This window comes from Mesoplodon bidens (assembly GCF_964165515.1).
Source record: "Mesoplodon bidens genome assembly, chromosome: 17".
Classification (NCBI taxonomy): domain Eukaryota; kingdom Metazoa; phylum Chordata; class Mammalia; order Artiodactyla; family Ziphiidae; genus Mesoplodon; species Mesoplodon bidens.
This window is the reverse complement of record NC_138174.1, coordinates 13,941,950-13,966,868: the sequence shown is the minus strand read 5'-3', so window position 1 is coordinate 13,966,868 and position 24,919 is coordinate 13,941,950. Positions and strand designations below refer to the sequence as shown.

Here is a 24,919-nt window from a genome sequence, read left to right as displayed (position 1 = left end):
AGAGGTCATTTTGTTTATGTTAACAGGCTTCCTTCACCAGGGTAACTACTCCTTTGGGTGCTCCCGAAAGAGGAGGAACTTCTCTCACTCTCATCCCGTCTCTCTGCTCTGCCTTCTCTGAAGCACATCTGGGTGCTGTCTGGAGCCCAGGTCTGGCTCCCAACCTATGAATATTTGCCAAGTATAAAAGCTTCTCAAGAATGAGATGGATCCTGGGGCATCCTCCCCAGAGAAACAGGATAAAGAGAATTTAGTGGGTAAGTTCCTTTTGTCCTGCCTTAAGTTTGTTTTATGTATATTAAGCAAAGTGAGAGTTGTATCATTATAGAGACTGAGTGAGCACGAGGTGGGTTAATACATTATTGAGATTGGCTTCAACCTCATTTAGAGCCCAGGATTTGGGATTCATTGCTTATCATGGTTTTATCTGCTTCTTGAAGAGCAGTCTATGACATGCCCTTTTTCTTAAGTGTTAGATAGAATTTGTGTTTATCTTTGTATTCATATTTTTGGCATTAACTAGCAAAGACATACTGAACAATCTAAAATTTACCCAGTTTCAAATATCATCTGATGATGCTATGATTAAATAGAAAAGTTGGTTTGAGGTACACCATGTTTGATACATGGAGAGAAGTTGAAGAAAATAAAACTTAGCCTGTAATTACCAACTGCCTCCGTGAATGTTAATGGCTCTTCTGTATTGTAAAGAATTTTTCTCACGTTATATTTTTAAATGCTACAATAATTCTGAGGTAGATTTTTCTATCACCTTATTTTATGGTGGAGAAAATTGAGTCTTGGAGAGCTTAAAAACTTGCTGAAAGTGATGATGATGGTGGTGGTGGTGGTGGTGGTGAGTGTGTGTGTGTCCTAACCCGTGCTCTATACTTTATGTTGCTAAAGAAGTCATAGTGCAGGTTAGAAATAGAGAACGCATTTGGCATTATTAGCTTGTAAAAGAAAGTATACATTGAGAGGTATCTACCTGGATTGAAAAAGAAATTTGCTCGTGAAGTTGACCTAGTAACATGGATATATCGGAGGCAGTGAACATCATATGGAAGGTGCAAGTGGGGGTCTCTTCAAGGGTACCCTTGATTATCTTTTTAAACAAGAAGTTTCATGAGGCTTTTTAGTTTCCGTTTAACAGGTTGAGACATCAACTGGATAAATGGCACGACTGAAGCTGTATCACCAGCGAAATATTTTAAAGTGCTCATGGGTTTACTTGGTGTTGGTTTTTGACTATAATGAAAATCCCGCAGTAACACAGAACAAACCGAAATGGGGCTTATTACGTTACAACTTCTGATTTCATATGCTTTAGGCAGTTTATGAGATGCAATATCAGTCCTTCTCTGAGATTTGAGGGATAAGTTTGCCCTTGCCTTCCTCCTTCTTGGACACATTAACAAGACAACATCATTTGGTTCTTCAAGCTGTACAGAAATGTCCACTCATAATGTTGCGAGAATTAAATGAATAAATGAGTCCTAGTTATCACCCCCACGTTTGTCCCAGCTTTCGAAAGCCATTAGGGTGCATCTCTTCCGGACTCCAAGTTCAGTGACATCACAAGGGTAGATCAGAATGTACAGAACGCTCTAAGTTAGGGCTTTTCCCCCAGTGTCCTCACTGCTATTAGTACACCACTACTCATTAGCCTCGGACATAAAGTCCTACCCCTTTCTTTTCTTCTTTCTTTTTTTTTCTTTAAGAGTTAAAGTGAAGTTAATTGGAATCTTGATCCTCTCAATCTTAGAAATCATCTCAATGTCAATGTGCAAAAGAATTTTCCTGGAGAGTTTTTTAAAGCTCAGATCTGTCCTCACCTCCAGAAGTTCTCCTCCTTAGGTCTAGGATGGACTTGAGAGTTTGCCTACAAGTAAATTCCTAAGCTCATGAGGTTGCCAGACGGAGACCACACTTTGAGTCGCATGGTATTTCTTTTCAGCAATGCTGCATTTTTCCTAAAAAAAAGTTATTGACGCAAGCCATGTGCATATTTCAGAGAAAAAGGCAGGAGGATAGATAATTTACAGGTGATGAAAAGATAGTGTTTACCCATTGGGTTTCACTTTAGATTTTATGTTCGGTGCTTAAAATCCTTGATTTACTGGAGAAAGGACCAGGAAGTTGCTGAGACTATTTTACTGACTGTATCTCCACAGGATCGGAAGTGAACAGAAAAGAGGGAAGAATTTGTAATACTATCTATCTCCCCAGGTCCAGGGAAGGTGATTGTTCTTATTCTGCACACCTTTCATTTTTCCCCTGAGAAGCATCTGGTCTTTTCTGCTCTGAAAACACAGAGTATTTTTTAAAGTTTACTTGACATGATTAGTTTTCTTTTTAAAATTATAAAGGTAGCAAAAAATAAGAAGACTCTGAGAAGTATAAACCAGTCATACTTCCATCACTCAGAATTAATCCCTGTTAATATTTTGGTTAATTTTTTTTTTTTTTTTTTTTTTTTTGCGGTACGCGGGCCTCTCACTGTTGTGGCCTCTCCCGTTGCGGAGCACAGGCTCCGGATGCGCAGGCTCAGCGGCCATGGCTCACGGGCCCAGCCTCTCCAAGGCATGTGGGATCTTCCCGGACCGGGGCACGAACCCGTGTCCCCTGCATTGGCAGGTGGACTCTCAACCACTGTGCCACCAGGGAAGCCCAAGCCTGGTCTTTGAATGGCAGGTTTGGGAGTTGCTGCTGCACTTGACTGATGGGGATGGAGCCCCACTGGATTTACTATGAGGAGGCTGCCGGGCAAGCTGCCTCTGGCGGAGGGGGAAGGTCACGAAGCGGGGCACACGAGGGGGCTTTAATTGTGTTGGCAATGCTTAAATTCTTTAGCTGAAAGGGGGTATATAAGGTATGAAAAACATTATTTTTACACCTTTTTGAACATTCCATTTCAAAATATATCTTAACTCTTTCTTAAAAAGACCAAATAGTAAAAAAGAAACTTAGTATAACCGTGTCTGAAGTTCATGTAACTACTAAGCTCAGATCGTCCTTCTGTAGTTGAGATGTAAATCTGACAGTTTAGAAAACTCTTGGGATTATGGAATTTTGTAGTCCTAGGAGTACAAGGATGATAAAATCATCATCTAGCTCTGATTTGGTAGTTCTGCACCAAAAATCTTGTATCTCTCTCTCTCCCTCTATCTTTTTTAAGGTTCTAAAAGTTATCTGAAAGAACTTATACAGTCAGTGACCAGATCGCTTTAGGAAGTAGAAACCTGCAGGGGTTAGGGTTTTATGGAAAATGCAGTTCTTGCACATAGAGAGGGGCCATCATCTGGACGGAGCAGAACATCCACAAGTGATATTTAGAATTCCATCTGGAATAATAAATAAATAAATAAATGAATGAAAATTTAAAAAATATCAGTTGTCAAAGCAAAATTGAACCAGACAAAATTAAACAGGCAAGAAAGCAAAACCTTAGACAAGCTTACTGCCATAGGAGAGAAGCCAAACCTCAATCTGAACCAACACCACTGAAACAAAGGGGTGTGGAGTTTTGGGGGGTTTTGTTATTGTTGTTGTTGTTTTTGGCCACGTCACAAAGCTTTCGGGATCTTAGTTCCTCCACCAGGGATTGAACCCGGGTCCCAGCAGAGAAATTGCTGAGTCCTAACCACTGGACCGGCAGGGACTTCCCCAGGGTGTGGCGTTTTTAAAGACTGGAGTGCGCTAGTGAGAAAGTATGAAGGGCTTTGCGGGGTGCTCATAGGCCGTCTGGGTTTGGTTTGCTAATACCATTCTCACATCTTTATGACAGGCTGTGTTTTTACAACTGGGAGCACAGTACCTACTGAAGTTAGGCTCCTACTGGCCCACAGAGACTGGGAGTCAGGGATGCTATCTACCTGATGATTACATTTCAAGAGAACGGCTCCCAGGTCCTTGAGAAAGATAGTCCCAGATTGTAAAACTAACAAGAGGCTTTTATTTTTTTTATTTTTTATTTTTATTTTTTAAATTTTATTTATTTATTTATTTTTGGCTGTGTTGGGTCTTCGTTGCTGCACGCGGGCTTTCTTTAGTTGCGGCGAGCAGGGGCTACTCTTCGTTGCAGTGTGCGGGCTTCTCATTGCAGTGGCTTCTCTCATTGTGGAGCACGGGTTCTAGGTGCGCAGGCTTCAGTAGTTGCGGCATGTGGGCTCAGTAGTTGTGGCTCACGGGCTCTAGAGCACAGGCTCAGTAGTTGTGGCACACGAGCTTAGTTGCTCCGCGGCATGTGGGATCTTCCCGGACCAGGGATCGAACCCGTGTCCCGTGCATTGGCGGGCGGATTCTCAACCACTGTGCCACCGGGGAAGCCCACAAGAGGCTTTTAAAAAGACTTACATCTCAAAGGGGCAGAGAAGGGATTTACAAAGTTAAGTGTTCTAAAGGAAATGCTCAAGGAAAACGGAAATTTCTTTAATGGCGAGGCAAGCTGAAGGAAATGTTAAGACCTCTAGGAAAATCCTAATCAGTGGCCTGGCTGACTAGAAGACCTCCTGATATGGCTAATAATTCCTTTACATGTAAGTTATTTAACTCTCACAACTAGTTATTATTGGGTCAACAGAAGGAAAATAAGACCTCAGCAGGTTGAGTGACTCGTGAGATGTCATCTAGCTTTCAAACGGCGGTGTCTCAATTAGGACGCAGGGTCCCCTGACCCAGGACCTGCACCTTCCATCCCTGTGAGGCATTGTCGCCTGTCTGTCCCTAGGCTGGCTGTGCTAAAGCTCTTCCCTCCTCTCTATCCTCTTCTTTCTGAGAATTCAGAACAAGCAGTGAGTTCCCCATCTTCAATGCTAGCCTGCCCGTAGGTATCCTCTGGTCTCTGTGTGAATCATTTACTGAGGTATGAGATACATACAATAAAGTGTGCAAGTCTTAAGTGCTTGGCTTGACAGACTGAATACACAACAGACAGAGGCTGGACCATATCTAAAAATAGAATTCTGACCACCAACCTGCAGCAAGCAGCCCAGAAAACCAACCTTTTATCTACAATAATCAGCCCAGGAAGCCAGCCTGCTTGATGTCAGATTCTCAGGAAACCACACTGTTATCAGAAGCTACATAATTACTTCTGTAACATTCAGCCCCAAATGGCCAGGACTTGATGATTAACTGACAGCTCCCCTGCTTTTTGTCCCAATTCCAATTCAGGTCCAACAAAAGAAAACCAAGCAGGTACCCCTACACCAGTCACGTAGGATGCTCTGCTTCTGTTTTGTCCGCCTACAGCTTCCCTAGGCCAACAGCCTCCAATCAGGGCACACCTGAAGCCTTCCCCCTTTTTCCACCATAAAGCTTTCCCACTCTGCCTGCCTTTGAGTCTCTGCCAGAACACAAGTGATAGAGGCTGACTCTTTGTGAGAGCCTGAATAAATACACTTTGCTTTTCTAGCTGGCTGGTCTTTATTTCCACAGGCTCAATATGTGTAAGTCTATGCAATCACCACCCAGATCAAGATATGGAACATTTCCAGCACCCTAAAAAGCTTCCTTATCTCTTCCCAGATAATACCCAATTGACAAAACTCCACTCACTACCTAGAGACAGTACTCCTCTGACTTTAAACATAATAGATTAATTTTGCCTCTTCCTGAACGAAATGATACAATACGAGGTCGTACAGTATGTACTCTTATGCGTGGAATCAAAAAGTGTGTATCTTGTGTCTGGCTTATTTTGCCCAATATTTTGTCTGTGAGATTCATCCATATTTTGAATACTGTATAGCAGTAACCTTGTCTTTTTTCTTCCCGAGTAATCTTTTCTATGAACATACCACAACTTTATTTATTCATTCTACTGTTGGTGGGTTTGGGTGGTTCTTCATTTCTTGGATTTTACGAATAAAATTGCAATAAACATTCCTGAGTATGTTTTTCACTGTAATCAGCACTCATTTCTCTGAGATATTACTTAGAAATTGAATACTGAGTCATAAAGTAAGTGTGCATTTGGCTTTAACAGACACTTCCAAATAGTTTTTCAAGGTAATTGTATCAATTCGCGAACATGAGAATTCCCATTGCTCGCTAAAATGTGGCATTGTCAGTCTTTAGCATTTGCCATTCTGGAAGCTGTGCGTTTTTATCTCATTGTGGTTTTCATTTTCATTTCCCTGATGTGTAATGTACATCATTCGGTTTTGGTATTTTAAACACTGTCCTGTTACCTAAATGGCTATTTCTGCTCCGAGAGGAAATGGCTATTTACAGTAACACAGATCTGTGGGCATGGATTGCATATAGAATTGACCTAATATTTAAATACTGTCGATCAAGCCAAAGTTGGGAAATAAGCCACCAAGTCACCTAGTCTGTTTTATTTCCTGAAATTCATTTCCACTTCTAAAGCTATCTAAGTGGAGTTAGTGATCTAGAATATTCTTCCTTATTTCCCAGCCTCACATGTGTTACAAATCTTGCCTTGAGTGTTCATCCCTAGTCCTAGAGGGTATTTAAGTCTCCTCTGGTGCTATGGGCTGCATCTAAGCTCCAGGAACAGAGCCCCAGAGGCGTGCCTCGACAAATGAAGCTTAGCTTTGCCTCACTGCCTAAGACTGTGGAACTTGTGGGTACCACTTTACCTAAAGAGAGGTTGAGATGATGGTGACAACACTCACCAGGAAGTTTTCTGGCTGCAAAGTGCAGGGTTGACCTCAGTTATCTTTAAAGTCCTTCCCACTGAAGTCCCAGAGTCCTCCCCTGTGTCAGCAGTGCTGGGCCTCAGGTTCTGTGCTTTATGGCTTACCTTTCATTTTGCAAATTGAAGGAAAGATGTTCCAACTCTTTCTTTCTTTCTTTCTTTCTTTCTTTCTTTCTTTCTTTCTTTCTTTCTTTCTTTCTTTCTTTCTTTCTTTCTTTCTTTCTTTCTTATCTATCTATGTATCTATCTATCTATCTATCTATCTACTTATTTATTTATTTATGGCTGTGTTGGGTCTTCGTTTCTGTGCGAGGGCTTTCTCTAGCTGCGGCCAGCGGGGACCACTCTTCATCGTGGTGCGCGGGCCTCTCACTGTCGTGGCCTCTCTTGTTGCGGAGCACAGGCTCCAGACGCGCAGGCTCAGTAGTTGTGGCTCACGGGCCTAGTCGCTCCGCGGCATGTGGGATCTTCCCAGATGGGCTCGAACCCGTGTTCCCTGCATTGGCAGGCAGATTCTCAACCACTGCACCACCAGGGAAGCCCTGTTCCAACTCCTGTTGGAAAGTTCCCCATCTTATTCTCTTTTGTATCTGCAGCTCTAGCACAGTGTGCCTGGCATATAACTGGTAAAATATCTGTGAAATGGATGAATGGAGAAACCGGCGGGCAATTTTCCAGGGGTGACAAAGTCCAGTTCTCTACCAGGAAGTAATATGATGATGGCTTTGTGGTATGGTGACAATTACCCATAGAAAACACCCACCCATGGATTTGGATAAAGCAGGAGATGATCAGATGAGCTCAGGGCTTCATGGCTAACAGAGAGGGTGTGTGGCCCATTTTCCTTCCATCATCCCCTCAAGGGAATGGCTCAGGGAAGGCTCTGGAAGAATCCTTGTGTAGGTTGAGGTAAAGGGAGATTTCTGAAGAGTCTTTGTCATACAATCCCAGTACTTCCTTTGAACTGGAATTAGAATTCTCAAATCCAATTCTCAGCACAGCATCCACAGTTTTAACTGTGGGAAAGGTGGGGAGGGGCAAGGCTGGCTGAAAGATCTGCTCTTCAGGAAGCTGCAAAAGCAGCGCTTTGTGCTCACAAAGCTGAGCTGCCCAACCCTGCAGGGAAGTCAACAGTCCCACTTTCAAGGCAGCTAATGACACCCCCAGGCTCCACCAATCTTCCCAGCAGCAGCCACCTGGGTAATTCTAATGCTCAGGTATAAATCTTGGAAGATTTATCGTGTCCTCATCCCTGGTCTCTCTCTGCACATTTTGTACTTAACAGAGCCTCAGGTAATGATGCTATAGGGCTGGGTGGGACTGCAGAGGAGCTCCCGGAGGCCAGGGCAGTTTTCTCTGTGACAAGCACTTGCTTTTGCACCTTGGTGTTAAGGCTGTAGCTAGTCTGGACATGGCTAGGGCTTGCTCAGGGCATAAAGCATAGCTGATGTCCTTGTTGGAGTCCCAGCTGCCTGTGTGTGCAGCACTGCTAATGTCACAGCCCCCAACACCCCAAAGTTCCTGAATACCAAATATGGCAGTGTCAGCAGGGAGGGAACACACCAGAGATTGTCTGGGAGAGGCGTGTACAAGCACAGTTATTGCAGCCTTGTTTGTAAAGGCAAAATTGCAAGTAACCATAATATCCATCAATAGGAGAATGGTTAAATAAACTGAGTCACAAATTTAGGATAGGAGGCAACAATGAAGAAGAATGAGGTAGATCCAGAAGTAATGACATGGAAATATCTCCCAAACGTATTCAGTTTAAAAAAGTAGAAACTTGGGCTTCCCTGGTGGCGCAGTGGTTGAGAATATGCCTGCCGATGCAGGGGACACGGGTTCGAGCCCTGGTCCAGGAAGATCCCACATGCCGCGGAGCAACTAGGCTCGTGAGCCACAATTACTGAGCCTGCGCGTCTGGAGCCTGTGCTCTGCAACAAGACAGGCTGCGATAGTGAGAGGCCCGCGCACGGCAATGAAGAGTGGACCCCGCTTGCCACAACTAGAGAAAGCCTTCGCACAGAAACGAAGACCTAACACAGCCATAACTAAATAAATAAATAAATTTAATAAATAAATAAATAAATAAAATAAAAAAGTAGAAACTTACAGTGTGATGTCTTTTCTCACAAAATCTACAAATCGAAACCAAGTGTTTTCTAATTGTAGATACATGTATGTAAATACATAGGAATGGGTCTATAAGGACATACCCCAAGTTGATAACTATGGAAACATTCTAGATAAAAGTGGACTGAGGAGAGGATGATCGGGGGGAATTTAGTTTTATCTGTATTTCTTGGATTTTTTTCTTTTAACAGTGAGAACGTATATACAAGCTGTGTTATTACTAATCATTTTAAAAAGCGCTGGGCTTCCCTGGTGGCGCAGTGGTTGAGAGTCCGCCTGCCGATGCAGGGGACACGGGTTCGTGCCCCGGTCTGGGAAGATCCCACATGCTGTGGAGCGGCTGGGCCCGTGAGCCATGGCTGCTGAGCCTGCGCGTCCGGAACCTGTGCTCCACAACGGGAGAGGCCACAACAGTGACAGGCCCGCGTACCACAAAAAAAAAAAAAAAAAAAAAAAGATTCTCATAGAAACTCAAATGTAAGCACTCTGGAAAATGTTTTTCCTTGTGCTCTATTGACTTGTTTGGAGATAAGAGTACCTACCTATCTGCCCCAGAGGTTGCCTTGACTTCCCCTGTAGAATTCTGGGGGCCCAGAAATCTGTCTTTTCAAATGACACCCTGATGATCCTGAGGCGGGTAGTTTTATGCGGTTTGAGAATAATAAACCATGGCAGCCCTAAGTAAATGTAATGGTAATTACTGTTATTGATTGCTATGAGACTTTTCTTGGAAGGGACAGGTCAGTTTTCATCTAAAAACCTGAAGGAATATTTTCCGTGTGTGTGTGTGTGCGCGTGTGTGTGGTGTTTACTGCAATCATGCGTGTGTGTGGATTCAGGTTGCTTCCTCAGCCCCACTCTGGCTTGGCCAGCCCTCTGGATGGTTTCCTCATCCACGCATCTGAATCGCTCTCCTAAGAACCATGTCAGTTACAGAGCTGCCTCCTCATTTCCTAGGCGTCAAGAGCAAAGGGCTTGGTGTATGTGGCTGGATCCTGTTTTCTTTCGTGTTGATGATCATCACCTTCCCTATCTCCATATGGATGTGCTTGAAGGTAACACCCTGGGAAATAAACTGGGCTCTCTCTATGAGCTGATGAATCATTAAGATTAAATGCTCTCCCTTTATCTCTTAGATCATTAAGGAGTACGAACGTGCTGCTGTATTCCGACTGGGACGCATCCAAGCTGACAAAGCCAAAGGGCCAGGTATGACACTGCAGCTGCTCATGATGAGGATCACGGGCACCTATTACTGCTACTACTGTCGCCAAAAATTTTCTCTGGCAACAATTTATTGAAAAAAAAATCACAGGAAGCTGGAGCCCTTGCCTTTCTGTACAATTGAAGGATCTTGTCCTCTTACTTAAGTTAACAGGAGTGATCACTAGACCATCAGCTGGAGAGGTTTGGAGTCTGGATCAGTGTTCTAACACTTCCTCTGAGAGTTTCAGTGACTGTGAACAAAGAGGGGCTCCGGTTACATGAGCTGGGTGTCCCTTATTACCAGGGCCACTAAGAGAATGAAAGAAGACTGAAGGGAGGGAGTAAATGGCCAAGGGAGACAATTCAGTTACTCAGGGAGAGTATTCCGGGAGCTGGTGTTTGATTCTCACTCTTTGAAGGAGCCAATGGAAAAGGCAAAGGTAATGTCCTCTCTTGACAAGTAGATGAAGAGCAACATAGAGCTGGAAGCCATGTGACAATTCCTTTCGTGCAATGTGGTCTTTACTTCCATCCTTTCTCTACAGCCTCAGAATAAAAAAATGTCCCAAACTCTTCATATCATAAAAGGATGGGATTTTCTTTTGTGGGATCCAGGAGTATCGTTACTAAAAGTCCTCAGGAGTAAGACACTGATTTAATACTCATGACTTCTCTTGTGTATATTTTGTTGGACCCTATGAAATTGCTAATGTTTGGTTTCGATCCACCAAAAAGGCAATTTCATACGATAGATTCTAATATGCTTGACAGGGGAGGCTCTCCAAACAGCATCTTGGAAGGCACATGGAAGAGAATGGTTATTTGCTATACTTCTCTAATAGCATTTGCTTTCTTCCCCCTAATGTGATTTATTTAAGTAAATCATTCTCCCTTCAGCTGCACTGTAGGATCTCTGGGGGGAAGGAACTTCCTTATTCACTCTGTGCGCTTTGCACTTGGCCATGTACTACGGTAGGCACTCAGGTATCTGGTACATTTTTAAACATATGAGAAACTTCCAAAGGGGAAGCTTGTTACGGAGACTTGGCCATTTCAAGTAGTATTGATACAATCCTACTTGTCTAATAAGGAACCTAAGAGAAAGAGGGCAAAAATTGCTTATTATGGATATTTTTATGAGTTTGTCCAAATAGAGGTGTTAGAATTATCCAAGTGAGAAATACCATAACAAAGTTAACCCCTTCCTGGTCCTGTTTCACCTGGTGATGCCAAGATTATAAATTAGAATAAAATTGGATTTGAGAGAGGTCAAATAGCTATAACTTGCAGGACTCTAGAGAAAAGTCTCCTTTAAATGAATTTTCCCGGAAGAGTTCACCACTAAATCTCCCAGAATAACTAATCTCGCCATACATGTCTCTGGGGCTAAGGAGTTACCTCAGAATGTCATAAGAACTGGAGGGAAACAGGCCAAATTGCTAATGGAAAACATCTCCACTTCTGTAAATAGTAAATTATTCTTTAATAATAAAAGTATTCATAACAGGATCTGCTACTTTTGAGCACTGAATACATGCCTGGCACTATGTTTAGTATTTTATTTCATTATCATGTTGACACATGCTTAATCTTCACCGCCATCTTATAGATATTAGGTGACTAAAGCTCAGAAAAATTAGATAAATGTTCCCAGGTCACAAGCTGGTAAGTGGTCGGGCTGGAACTTAACTCTCTCTAGTTCTAAGGGCCATGATCTTAACTGGTGACTTAGCACCAAAAAAAAAAAAAAAGTAAATTAGGAAGTAATCCTTACCCCAGAAAGGTTTAGACACCAAAAGAAAGAAAGCACCTTAGCAGTGTTTTCTGTTGATGCTACCAGTCCTTTTCATGATACTCAGTGTAGAAACTTGTTTCTTCTTTGAAAACAAAAACAATAGCACAGGATCTTTCTGGTAAATGAAAATGGATTGGTGTCCCCATCTTGCTGACATGACTTGTGGTTCTAATCTTTATAACTCTTGCTGTAGAGAACCTTCCCCAGGGCAGTGTTAAAGAGTCGTAGAATCCTCAAATGAGTTTCCTTAGCCCTATCCCTACCTCAATCCAAATCTTCACAAGAGATAAGTAAAAGTATTTACAACTGAGGAATGTCATTGTATATAAACTAGAACACAGCTACAGAGAAACTACAAATTTTGTAATACACTGGTTTTGGGGACACTGAAATCCTGGGAAGATTTCAATTCTATCATTCCTTCAGTATTAACGAAGATAAATGAGAATGTTGACAGTCACTGATATTCAAGGTCTAAAGTCTATTGATTAATCTTTTATACAGATACCTTTAACATAAAATATCCTTTTAAATAAATGTCACACTCAACACTTGGATAGAAGTAAGTTGAATGTTTTACAAAAGAAAATCTAAAAATTAATTGTCAAGGATCTTCAGGTTTTTACCAAAAGATTTTAATTTCTAGGGAATCACTTTTCTTTAGTCATTGACTCATAGCAGGAAATAATTTCCCCAAAGTTATAGGTGTACGTATGGAAGATCATCTGAGAAGTATTTATAGTCCTATGCAAATAATGTACTGTCTAGCTAGCAGACAATTTGTTGCAGTTATTTTCAGTCAGGTGAAACTCTAAACCATATTTTCTTTTGCATAGGTTTGATCCTGGTCCTGCCTTGCATAGACGTGTTTGTCAAAGTTGATCTCCGGACCGTGACGTGCAACATCTCTCCACAGGATGTAAGGCTGATTAAAGCTATGTTTCTAGAAATAAAACCAATATCTTCCCTGTTACAGGGACAATTGAGACTGTATCATATGTTTTCCAACTATAAAGGGGAGGATGAACTGAATTCTTAGAGATCTACCTGGGGAGTCCTAGGTGGCTCCTGAGACTATGGGTCTTTGTTTCGCCAAATAAGAATGAAGCCAAGGGCAAGGGCTGAATTGCTAGAAGACCTGCAATGACTGGGTGGGAGAAAGTCTGAGAGAAGAGAGAGAAGGGATACAGACGGCAGAGAAATCTGGGATGGAGAATGACAAGCCGATCCCTGGAAGAATCTGATAAATCATTGTACGAGGTTGGGGGGGGGCTGAAACTGATTTGGTGGCTGGTTAGGACTTTATCCTTTCCATCACCGTCCCCGGAAATGTTTTAGTAATATCGATATCACTCACCTCTGCATTAAAGGTTTTTAACTTTTTATTTTATATTGGAGCATAGTTGATTAACAGTGTTGTGTTACTTTCAGGTGTACAGCAAAGTGATTCAGTTATACGTATACATATATCTATTCTTTTTCGAATTCTTTTCCCATTTAGGTTGTTACAGAATACTGAGCAGAGTTCCCTGTGCTATACAGTAGGTCCTTGTTGGTTATCCATTTTAAATATAGCCATGTGTACTGCACTAAATTTTTTGAGTGTTTTGGATGCAACAAAGTGGGGTGTGCATGGGAAAGGAGCAGACACTGTACAGGGCTCACCTGTAACTGGATTTCAAATAGTTCTTTTCAATTCTTAAAGTACAGCAACTAAATGACCAGACCCAGTAAGTGGGTGATAAGGAAGAGAAACAGAATTGCTAATAATCATGCCAATTTGTGATAAACAAAATGATCCAGGAAAAGAAAATGTGTGGGAGGGCAAAGGGGATGAGAAGTGAGAAAATCAACACTTACGAGGAAATGTTAATCTTCCTCACTCTGGTCCAGAAAACTCAACCGAGACTCAACAATGATGACTTCATGCCATTGGTGGGAACTGCAGAGTCCTTACTTTGGAATTCAGCCCTAATCATAAGAGAGCTTAGGATGTTTAGGGACTATCATGGGCCTTTTCTGGCTCCATAGTAAACAGTTCTAGACGGGAGAAGGGAGTTCTAGGTCCTGCTTTCGTGGTACCCACAGAAAGCTCATTTGCTCCAAAGTACCTTGTCATGTTAATTCAGAACAATTAATGCAGAGCCTCTATAAATTGATTTTTCTTTATTTGAATACAGAACACGGTCTCTGGTGCCATCTATGTTTTCTAAGAAGCACTGCTATTCCTCAAGCCTGATGAAACTGAGAACCAAAAAGATTTCAGGTATCAGGGAAACAGGTGTTCTACCACTGTTTAGATGGTAGAATTCCAGCATAGTTCTACTATTACATTTAAAAATGGAAATACCTATTTCACTTCTGACTTCTCTAAGATGAAGTTACAGGGACAGGTACAGATCACACCTGTGTAGGAATTTTGCTATCAACAAGGATGATAGTATATTCAAGCCAGGACAGATGTTTGGTGATGCTGGCACGAGTTGTCATTAAAGCTCTCCTCCTGTGGAGAGGGCCCGGGGACCGGCTGACCCTTTGTTGATCAATCATTGCGAAAGTCATAAGCATGTGATATTCTGTGTTCTTGCTCTCCAGATCCTCACCAGAGACTCTGTGACCACTCAAGTGGATGGAGTGGTCTATTACAGAATCTATAGTGCCGTGTCGGCAGTGGCTAATGTCAACGATGTCCACCAAGCCACATTTCTGCTGGCTCAGACCACTCTGAGAAATGTCTTAGGGACACAGACCTTGTCCCAAATCTTAGCTGGCCGAGAAGAGATTGCCCATAGCATCCAGGTAAAGACATCAAGGACCAATAGCCTACATCTTTAATTCACTCGTTTTAATTAAGTGATGATCAAATATCAGCACTTCAGAGCAACCCTCTCCATGTGTACGCACACACACACATACACACATATACACAACTGCTCTAAACAGATGGGCTTCAGTTTGGGATTTCACTTTTTTTTTTTTTATAATCATGAGGTCCAGATTTAAAAATCTGAGTGGGAGTGGGGAGCTGTTGGAGTGTGTGTGGAATTCAAAATTATGAATTACCATTGTACACTTTAGCCTTTTTTGAAGAGCTTAGAGATCAGAGTTATTTTTAGTTTAGATTACTCCAAAGGAAGCGCTGCCATTTCTCAGGCAGCCCGTCTATTCTTGCATTTCAGTGGAATGTGAACGTTAGAAGGAGGTTTGGTTGAGACAGCACAGAACTGCTATCCCTGGGAAATCCGACTTCATGTACTAATATCAATAATGATATGAATAGTAATCATAATTATAATATTGATGAGGATGTAACAGGTATGCATCTCACCTCTCATACACCCTAGATTATAGACTATCACATTTCTGTGTTTTTTTGAATCAAATACATTTTGATTCTGGGCCTGCCTTCTGTAAGTTAAGAGGGAAATTCAACATTGGCCCTTCTTGGCATCTCCCCCAGCCCCTAAGGTAGTGCAAAGTCCCCAAGGTTTTATAAGATAATATCAGTTCTGCATGATAACTCTCCACGTCATTTTAAGAGCCACACAAGTTCAACGACTCAGATGTTTCCCCATCACAGTCAGGTCACTGGCTTCTTGTGAGGTCTCCCCATCTCCCAGCTCTCTGCAGGGATCACGGAAAAGCTAGGGCTCACTTGCTATTTGGTACCACATAGATCTCTGCCCTTTCCCCTTTGAGGGAACTACCTATCTGGTCTCACTATTTCTCAAGGCATTCTTTCTCATCCCTTCCCCTCCAGGATAACCAGCAAGATATCTTCAGTGGTCTTAAGCTTTAACAAAAGATGAGGATGTCTTTGATTTTAGGCTTCTTCTGCTCTAAAAAATAGATGCCTTACTACCTGTTTAAAACTGAGCCACAGGTCAGAGGTTAAACAGCAAGACAAAGAATATCTCAAAAAGTACCCAGTGATAATATGTACTGAGTTATTGCTGGGCACCGATAGATAGTTTAACATGTGTTATCTCCAAAACTCATGACAATCCTGAAAGAAAACCTTTTATAGTATGAAAACTGAGAAGCAGAAAGGTTAAGTAATGGGCCCAATGATTCACAGCTGCAAATAGCAGAATCAGGACAAAAACCATTGCTGCCAGTTTGGTGTCAGTGACAAGAAAATGTGGGGTATTTGCTCAAATCTCGCTGGATCGTATATACTTCATTAGGAATGGTTTGGGGTGGACCTGCTGAGAGACCACCTATTAAAAGACCTATCAAGTTTTGCTTCTGAATCCTTCCCAGGATTCACTTCAATGTCAGGAAGTGGGCGATAAGAACTCCTATCCCCTTTCCAAACTGTCTCATTCCAAATGCTGTAAATACAGAAGGAGAAAAAGAAGAGGAGTTTTCTTGCATATATAACATATACCAGAAACTTCGATTGCACACCTGTCTTCTGATCAACGACCTTTCTTTTGACTTGGAGATAGACTTTACTTGATGATGCCACCAAGCTGCGGGGGATCCAGGTGGCCCAAGTGGAAATCAAAGACGTCCGGATTCCCAGGCAGTTGCAGAGGTCCATGCCTGCTGAGGCCGAGGCCACCCGGGAGCCCAGGGCCAGGGTAAGGGTGACTCCATCTGCCCTGGAGGGCGAGCTTCCCAGCCTTGGAGCCAACAAGGATGGAGCTTGAAAGGACGCTCAGGTCCCCTCAATGATTTCAATAAGAAGAGGGTTTCTTTTTCACAGTTTTTACTGAGAATTTCCCCTTGAGTTAAAAGCTCATAGGCAGCTTAATGCACCTTGAGGAAGCTTGGTATTAGGTCTTGGGTCAAGGGCGCTCTGCAGCATACAGTGACTTAGCCAGGTGGGTCCCCGCTCTGGCCACACAGCAGAGCCTCCTAGAGAGAAATGAGCAAAGCAAACACCCATTCCCAGGCCTCACCTCAGACTCAGTGAAGTAGAGTCTCTGGTGGGCCCAGGAACCTGCATTTTTATAAAGCTGATGATTCTGAGGTAGCCACTTGGTGCCTGTCTTTGGAGCATCTTCCTTCTAGTGTGTTAAGTGAAATGAATTAAAAGGAGGGGGATGGGGCTTCCTTGGTGGCGCAGTGGTTGAGAGTCCGCCTGCCGATGCAGGGGACACGGGTTTGTGCCCCGTTCCGGGAAGATCCCACGTGCCGCAGAGCGGCTGGGCCCGTGAGCCATGGCCGCTGAACCTGCGTGTCCGGGGCCTGTGCTCCGCAACGGGAGAGGCCACAACAGTGAGAGCTAAAAAAAAAAAAAAAGGAGGGGGATGACTACAATCCAGGTTAGAATTGCAAAATGTGAGTGCAGCTTGGTCTGGAGCGTTCTTGAATCTGTTGGATCCATGGCCCTCGTATCTGTGTGGATGGGTTTCCTGAAGGATCAGAAGCCAATTAAGATTAGAAGCCTCCAAGTACCCCCTTTGGAATCTTACTTGGGACTCGAGGGAGGTTTCCCTCTACTTTATCTCTGGTTTCTCTGCTAAGCTCCAGCAGCTTCTAAGCAGTTGACTTGGGAGTCGCTTTTGCACGAGGGCAGTGAGTGCCCACGGAGGGGCAGCTGAGTTCCAGTCATTCTTGGGCAGTCTGAGAACCAGAGGAGGAACAGGGCGCTTAGGAGAGTTCCAGTGAGGGTTGGCAGACTGGCACTTGCTGCTGCTGGCAATCAAGAGCAGGGAGAACTCGAAACAATCCTTCCATTGTAAGAATGAGACAAAATTGGCAACAGAATGAAGTTAAAAAAAACCATCTATGATAAGTAAAAAAGACAGAAGAAAAGCCAGTCAGAGGCCTTGAATTTCAAACTTCTCTGAAAACAAAAGCAGCCAATGGTGAGCCTCCAAGGTGATTCAAGGGCATCACTAGGGTAGATGGACCTGTATTTGTTTGGGTTAAAGGCAGCGCTTTTATTTTGTTTGAGAATGACATCTAGGGGCTCATAATTTGTAAACTCGCTCCCTGCTTCCTGCAGCCTTCTCAAATTTCTCTCATCACATTAGGATGTGAAACTCTAATCCTTGCCAAAGAAGTAAGCAGATGAAACATGGGTGGCTAAGTAGGGGCTGGGAGAGAAGTATCAGGGCAGACCCAGGAAAAGAAAGCACTAGTGACAGCTGTAAACTTGTATGTCTAAAGGCTGTTATTTCTGTCGATTTAGGTCCTTATAGCAGAAGGAGAAATGAATGCTTCTAAAGCCCTGAAGTCAGCCTCCATGGTGCTGGCTGAGTCCCCCATAGCCCTCCAGCTGCATTACCTGCAGACCTTAACCACCGTTGCCACAGAGAAGAATTCCACCATTGTGTTTCCTCTGCCCATGAATGTACTAGAGGGCATTGGTGACATCAGCTACAATAACCACAAGAAGGTCCCTAACAGAACCTGAGACCCTCCTGCTGCAGCCAGCCATTGCTTAGGGAGGCATATCTGTTCCTATGGAGACCAGCAGTTAGAAGTGTTGAGAATTTCAACACTATTTAAGCAGAGTAACTCTACAGCTGGAGCAGCATTAGCAGGGAGATGCTATAGAGGCTATAAAAAAAGAAAAAGAAAAAAGAAAGGCCGTATACTACTTTTATTGTTAAGAACATAAAAATACTTTGCATTATTCTTATGATAATCAATGAGTAGGTGTCCCTGACTTAGAGCAAGAACTTTCTTGTAGTAGCTGAGGGAAATCTTTGGGTGATTGTGACTAAGATTTCAGAATTACTTAAAAAAATTTTTTTTTAATTTTATTAATTTTATTTATTTATTTTTGGCTGCATCAGGTCTTTGTTGCTGCGCGCGGGCTTTCTCTAGTTGTGGCGAGCGGGGGCTACTCTTTGTTGCGGAGCACGAGCTCTAGGCATGTGGGCTTCTGTAGTTGTGGCACGGGGGCTCAGTAGTTGTGGCTCACGGGCTCTAGAGCGCAGGCTCAGTAGTTGTGGCGCATGGGCTTCGTTGCTCCACGGCATGTGGGATCTTCCCGGACCAGGGCTTGAACCCGTGTCCCCTGCATCGGCAGGTGGATTCTTAACCACTGCGCCACCAAGGAAACCCCAGAATTACTTTTTAATGCATTTAAGAAGCTCTCTAGATAATCTGCAAAGTAACACATATTTCTATGAGCTATTTGCTGTATAATTCCAAAGTGATGATTGGCTAAATTTCCAATACTTAGCTATTTGCTTCCTAATTCCAAAGTTGTCTAAATTTATTATTGGCTAAATTTCCAATCGTTACAGCAGAACCCCACAATGCTTAAAATTGTGATTGATTTTGATGTTAAACTCACTCTCATGTGTAAAATAGATAGCTAGTGGGAACCTGCGGTATAGCATGGGGGGCTCAGCTCGGTGCTCTGTGATGACCTAGATGGGTGGGATGGGTAGGAGAGAGGTCCAGGAGGGAGGGGATATATGTATACGCATAGGTGATGCACTTCGTTGTACAGCAGAAAATAACACAACGTTGTAAAGCAATTATACTCTAGTAAAAAAAAAAGAGAAAAATAGAAGTAATATATAATACAGAAATCACCTAAAAATACTAATTTTATAGAAGCTTTCTAATTATTTAGAAGACTAATCATTTAGTAAAAATAAAGATTATTCCACCTGAAGAAAAAACAAAAGACTAAAGAGGCATGAGCCTTCCGGCTGCAAATTTATCACCACCTCCTCTAGGCAGATTGCATTGAACTCTGGTTGTGTGTCATCCTGCTGGGACTGGTGGCCAATCTCAGCCTCCCAGCACCTTTGTCAGAGGGTGAGACAAGGCGTAAGGCGGCTGCAAGCTCCAGTCAGTTTATTTGCTTACAAGTGAGAATGCTTGTAAAAGCTTTGGTTGGTAGAAATCCCTGGGGAACATTAGCCTGTGGACTTCATGTTTTCACTCTATCATTAGTCCCAAGAGCCACAAGTCATCAAGAAGAGTTTGCAAACTCTATTCTTCCTCTCTAAAAACCAAAAACCAAAAAACCTCTTAAAAATAAAGAAGTCATAGAATGTGCATATATTTTCAAAATTGCTCTCTTGGAGATTATTTTGTTGCCATGGTGCAGTTTTCTTTCGGGATCCATTTTGAGCAGTGGGCTAGAATTTTTAAAGTTACAAGTTATTGAATGTCTGCCATGTGTGACATTGTGCTCAGTCCCATAGGGATGCTAAGAAATATCCTTGTTTTACAGATGAGAGAATGATGTCAAGAGGCTGAATAACTTGTCCAGGGTCCCTCAGCTAGTGAGCGTCGGGTTAGGATTGAAAACCAGGTCTGACTCCAAAGTTCTTGCTTTTAAACATCGTTGAGTTTTACCAGGGGAGCTGTGGGTGGAGGAGTGACAGAACCCTTGCACCGCTTTTTTGCCTTCAGTACCAACCTTCAAGGTTTTAGAAGTTTGGGTGCCCACTATAGTTTTCACTGTGTTTAGGCCTGTGAGAGCATGCACACACGTGTGCGCACGAATCCCGACACACTCACACTCCCTTCCACACCCCTCACACACTCGTCGCATCACCCCTCCCCTCACATCCCTCCCCCTCCATCTACCCCCGTCTCCACTCACATCCCCTCCACGTGCTTCCCTCAACATACAGGTACTATCTTCATATAAATGCAAAATGGGGATCCCACTCCACCTTTGGTTTTGTAACCTATTTTTCCCATGAAACCCTATCAGACTTGATAGGATTTGTGTTCAATTCACAGCTTATGAATTTTTCAGTAGATTCTACTGACTCTAGTACTCTTTATTTATTTATTTATTTTTTTTGCGGTACGTAGGCCTCTCACTGCTGTGGCCTGTCCCGTTGTGGAGCACAGGCTCCGGACGCGCAGGCTCAGCGGCCATGGCTCACGGGCCCAGCCGCTCCATGGCATGTGGGATCTTCCCGGACCGGGGCACGAACCCGTGTCCCTTGCATCGGCAGGCGGACTCTCAACCACTGCACCACCAGGGAAGCCCGTCTAGTACTCATTTTTAAACTCACTGACGTTCAGATTTTTTTCTTATAGGGCAAATATTTGCATTTTAACAGACAAAAATCTAGCATAGTTCATCCACGCCAGCCAGTATCAGGAAGTCACACCAGATAGACACTTCACCAGTGACCCTACGTCTCATGGACAGTGGTGCAGAGACTCACCACAGGCCAGGGCAGCTGTGGCATTGAGGACCCCCTGAGCAGGGAGACCCTACTCATACAAGGACATTTTGCTGCCCAAATCTCTTCCTAGCCAGTTCCAGCAATCTTCAGTTATCCCTTCTTTGGGTTTCTGTGACGGCACTGAAAATGCACAGCTTTCCTGTCAGCATACGGCAGACTCTAAACTAGTGGTTCCCCCTGAAGGTCATCATTCTCTCACTCACTGGAAACTCTTTTTCAAAACAACCAGCCTGCCCACATCCCATGGGGTGGGAATGGGGGTGTGAGAGCTCTAGCAGAATCTCCGGGGCCGCGGCTGGTGTGGTTTGAAAACTCTCCAGAAGATTCAAATTGCTCTCCGCCTTCCAGCATTCAGCTTCATGAATTCTTTAGCATTCCCATAGGTCATTTACTATATTAGTTACTAAAGGCTGATTAAAGAAGGCTCCTTTGAAAGTAAGTATATCTGGGGGCAAAAGACTGTAGAAGAATCTGGAAAGGTCAGAGCTCTCCTGGAGTGTGAGCGTCAAGGATGATATTCAAAGTACAGTCACACTCGCCCCCAGAATAAGGCTAAAGTGTTTTTCTTCTGGGCGAGGGAAGCTGGAAGGGAAGGCAGAGTTAGGAGGGAGAGATAACTGACAACTTCTTTGGAGAGAAGGAAGTGTCCAAACTTCTTGAGATGCAGTCCCAGCACCACCCCATTTAAGCCAGTGCAGAGAAACCCCTTCAGGTGGTTTTCCTGTTTTAGCGACAGGCAAAGCGTGACACTGACCATAGGGCTGCGGCAGAGTCCGAAGTCCCCCTTTGTGGCCCCAGGCGTTGCCCCTTAGTTGCTGTGCCAATACAATTTCTAGCGGCTGTGGACATCGCAGGCACTGTTCGCTAGTGTATTTGGCTGTGCGCAACCTTGGAACAGGGACCCCTGGAGAGGTGATCTCTTTCCAGAGTCTTAAATGGGAAATGGTAGGGGGAGGGGCAAGATCTCGCTTGCCTTTGCTGTGATCCTCACTTACCTAATCAGCCTCCCAGTCACTCCCTCCTTCCCTCCTTCCCCTCCACCATCTCTCTGTCTCTCTCTCTCTTAACCCCCTTTTCCCACTGTCCTCTGATACTAGAACAGGTTAAGTTCCCACCCCTTTCTCTTCCCGTCTGGATGTCTCTTACACAAAACTCTGTGGTCTAGCCAGCAAAGCCTGGCCTTTAATGTCCTAAAGGGTGAAATAAAGCTACCATTACAGATGTTTATTAGATTTATCCAATGAAATGCACAGGTGTGTGGCCTGAGTTTGGAATAGAATTAAATGGGAGAGAGGCAGGGGCACGTGACACGCATTTTGCTGGTGATGATCTAGCAGCGCAGCGTGGTTCTGCAGCCAATAATTTTGGTGGTCACTTCTTCATCTCTGGAGAGTTTCAGACACTGTATCATGTAAACCAGTATGTAAGTGTCATCAGCAAGAACTATGTGTTATATAATATCATCTAATACTCAGTTCATGTTAAAAGGTCTCCAATCTTCTTAAAAATATCTTTTTACCTATAGATTGCTTGAGTTAAGAGTCCTAAGTTCTCACAAAGAGGGCTTTTGTTCCATTGGCCTCTTAATTTCACTTAATCTACATGTTCACACCCCCTGTTTCTTTCTGTGTTTCATTGGCCTCTTAATTTCACTTAATCTACATGTTCACATCCCCTGTTTCTTTCTGTGCCCTTTGTTCGCTGGAGAAACTGGGTGGTTCGTCCTCTAGAATTTCCTCGTTCTGAATTTTCTTGATGTTGTTTAGCATCGTTTCCAGTCAACTGGTTAATTAGATCTGGAAGCGTGATTCCATTCAGGACCAGTTTTTGGCAAGTGCATGTGTAAGCCCAGCACGTCCTCCTGGATCCCATCAGGACACACTCAGCATCTGGCTGTCTCACTTGGTGATGCTGACTGAGTCACCAGCTGTTCAGTTCCCCATCAATACTTCTTGTTTTTTTTTTCTTTAATTTAATTTTATTTTTGGCTGCGTGGGGTCTCCGTTGCTGCACGTGGGCTTTTCTCTAGTTGCGGCGGGCGGGGGCTACCTTTCGTTGTGGTGCATGGGCTTCTCATTGCAGTGGCTTCTCTTGTTGCGGAGTGTGGGCTCTAGGCACGCGGGCTTAAGTAATTGTGGCACACGGGCTCAGTAGTCGTGGCTCGTGGCTCACAGGCTCTAGAGCACAGGCTCAGTAGTTGTGGTGCACGGGCTTAGTTGCTCTGCAGCATGTGACATCTTCCCGGACCAGGAATCGAACCCATGTCCCCTGCATTGGCAGGCGGATTCTTAACCACTGTGCCACCAGGGAAGCCCCTGATCAATATTTCTCATAACATTCTTAGCATCTATTTTGCCCAGTTACATTATTCTCATTGAGTTGCAAATGGTATTTTTTCTAATTCAGTCTTTCTCAGATCTTCTCCTGAAAGTCTCTTATAAGGAAGAAACTTCTTTCATTGAGTATATGGTTATTCAACAAAAACTTGAGAATCTACCATACGCCTGGTCACTATTAAGTGCAAAAACCAATTTTTTATATTGACCTTACTCTTTCATCTTAACCTGTGACCTCAAAGTTCTTCATGGTCCAGCCACAAACTTCCTATCTGTCTCATCCCTTGTCTCTAATTAAACATCTAATCGATAAGTTGCTCAAAACTGATCAGACCGCTTATACATTAAGCCTGCCTCTGGGTTCTCTTAGTCCAAACCCAACCCATCCATTAGTCTCAATTCTCCCTTGAAGTCTTGCTCGGTACACCTGCAGACCCATGCCCTGTCTTCCATGGCACATACATGTTCTGGTTATTTACTGACATCTCACACAGATGTATTTAACTGATACTCATCACTGGAGATCTTCTAGAGCTTTTCATATGCTAAGTCTTGCTTCCTCAATTGGACCCCAAGCTCCTTGAGGCCTCTTAGTGGACTCAGTCTTACTCATTTAACAATAACATATCCCTCCCTGATATGTAAAATTTAGATAACATGAATCTTCTAATTCGGTATAGAATCCATATGGTAGGTTGTCAACATGTGGAATCCAAATGGTGCTGATAAATAACATGAAATATCAGAAAGACAATGAGGTCCTAGGAAGGCAGACAATGGAAGGAACCCCTCACAGCTTTTTCTTTTTAAAGAGAAGTGCAGTTTGTAGCAATAGGAAGAAATGTAACTGAGTGGAGATTTGAAGATAATGTAGTATTTCATCAGGAGAATTTTTGTGAAAATTTATTTCCTTGAATCCAGCCTAATCCAGAGTCCACACTGATCTCAGTGTATATCCCTGGATTTTATGCAGTCAATAAAATTATGGTAAATTTCTATAGGCCAGAATGTCTTGGTCTTCTCCAGGATTCTGTCAAAATGGAATCCATTTTCTGATCAAATATCATATAATGCCATTTATCCCCTCTTTGTAATATGTGTGATATACCTAAGAAATAGAAATAAAATTTTCTTTCTGAAGTCAGCTTACAAAACAGTTGAACTAACCCTGTGGCCTTTTCTTTGTTTTGTCTTTTTATTGAGTTGCTTAAGGAAACAGTAATATCTCTAGACAGATTGTCTCTTCAATAAAAGTCAGGACTGCTTGACTGATGTTGGGAAATCTGGAATCTGGGAAAACACGAGATAAGACTCCAGATGCTCCATTAACTGGTGTTACAGAGAATCATAAACTCGCCCTCCTTCCTGCAGGGGTGGAACTCTACCTCAGCCTTCATCTCTGAACTTATGGGCTTGTTAATCCACTGCAGAAAGGCAGGGCGCTCAAGACTAAGTCCAGGGGAGAGAACACAACTATTAAATATTTCCAGAAGTTGTTTCATCGTTTTTTTCTTTTAATCAGCCAAGATAGAAATTCCTCTGTCAACATAATTTTTGCTTGCTTGTAACTTTGTAGTATCTGTTAGAAAAGGGAGAAATCCCTCCTCAGTGCTCTAAATCACAAAGGAAAAATGTGAATTGGATGACATCC

General features: G+C 43.2%; 1 protein-coding gene across 1 annotated transcript; it reads left to right on the top strand.

Annotated features, from left to right (window-relative positions):
- Positions 1-205: 205 nt before the first annotated feature.
- Positions 206-18,171, top strand: STOML3 (stomatin like 3; the record flags this gene model as incomplete). Its single annotated transcript, XM_081214687.1, has 7 exons — positions 206-257; positions 9,758-9,855; positions 9,937-10,009; positions 12,638-12,720; positions 14,397-14,600; positions 16,253-16,387; positions 17,947-18,171. The coding sequence occupies 7 exons, from the start codon at positions 206-208 to the stop codon at positions 18,169-18,171; spliced, it is 870 nt and encodes a 289-aa protein (XP_081070813.1).
- Positions 18,172-24,919: the final 6,748 nt, after the last annotated feature.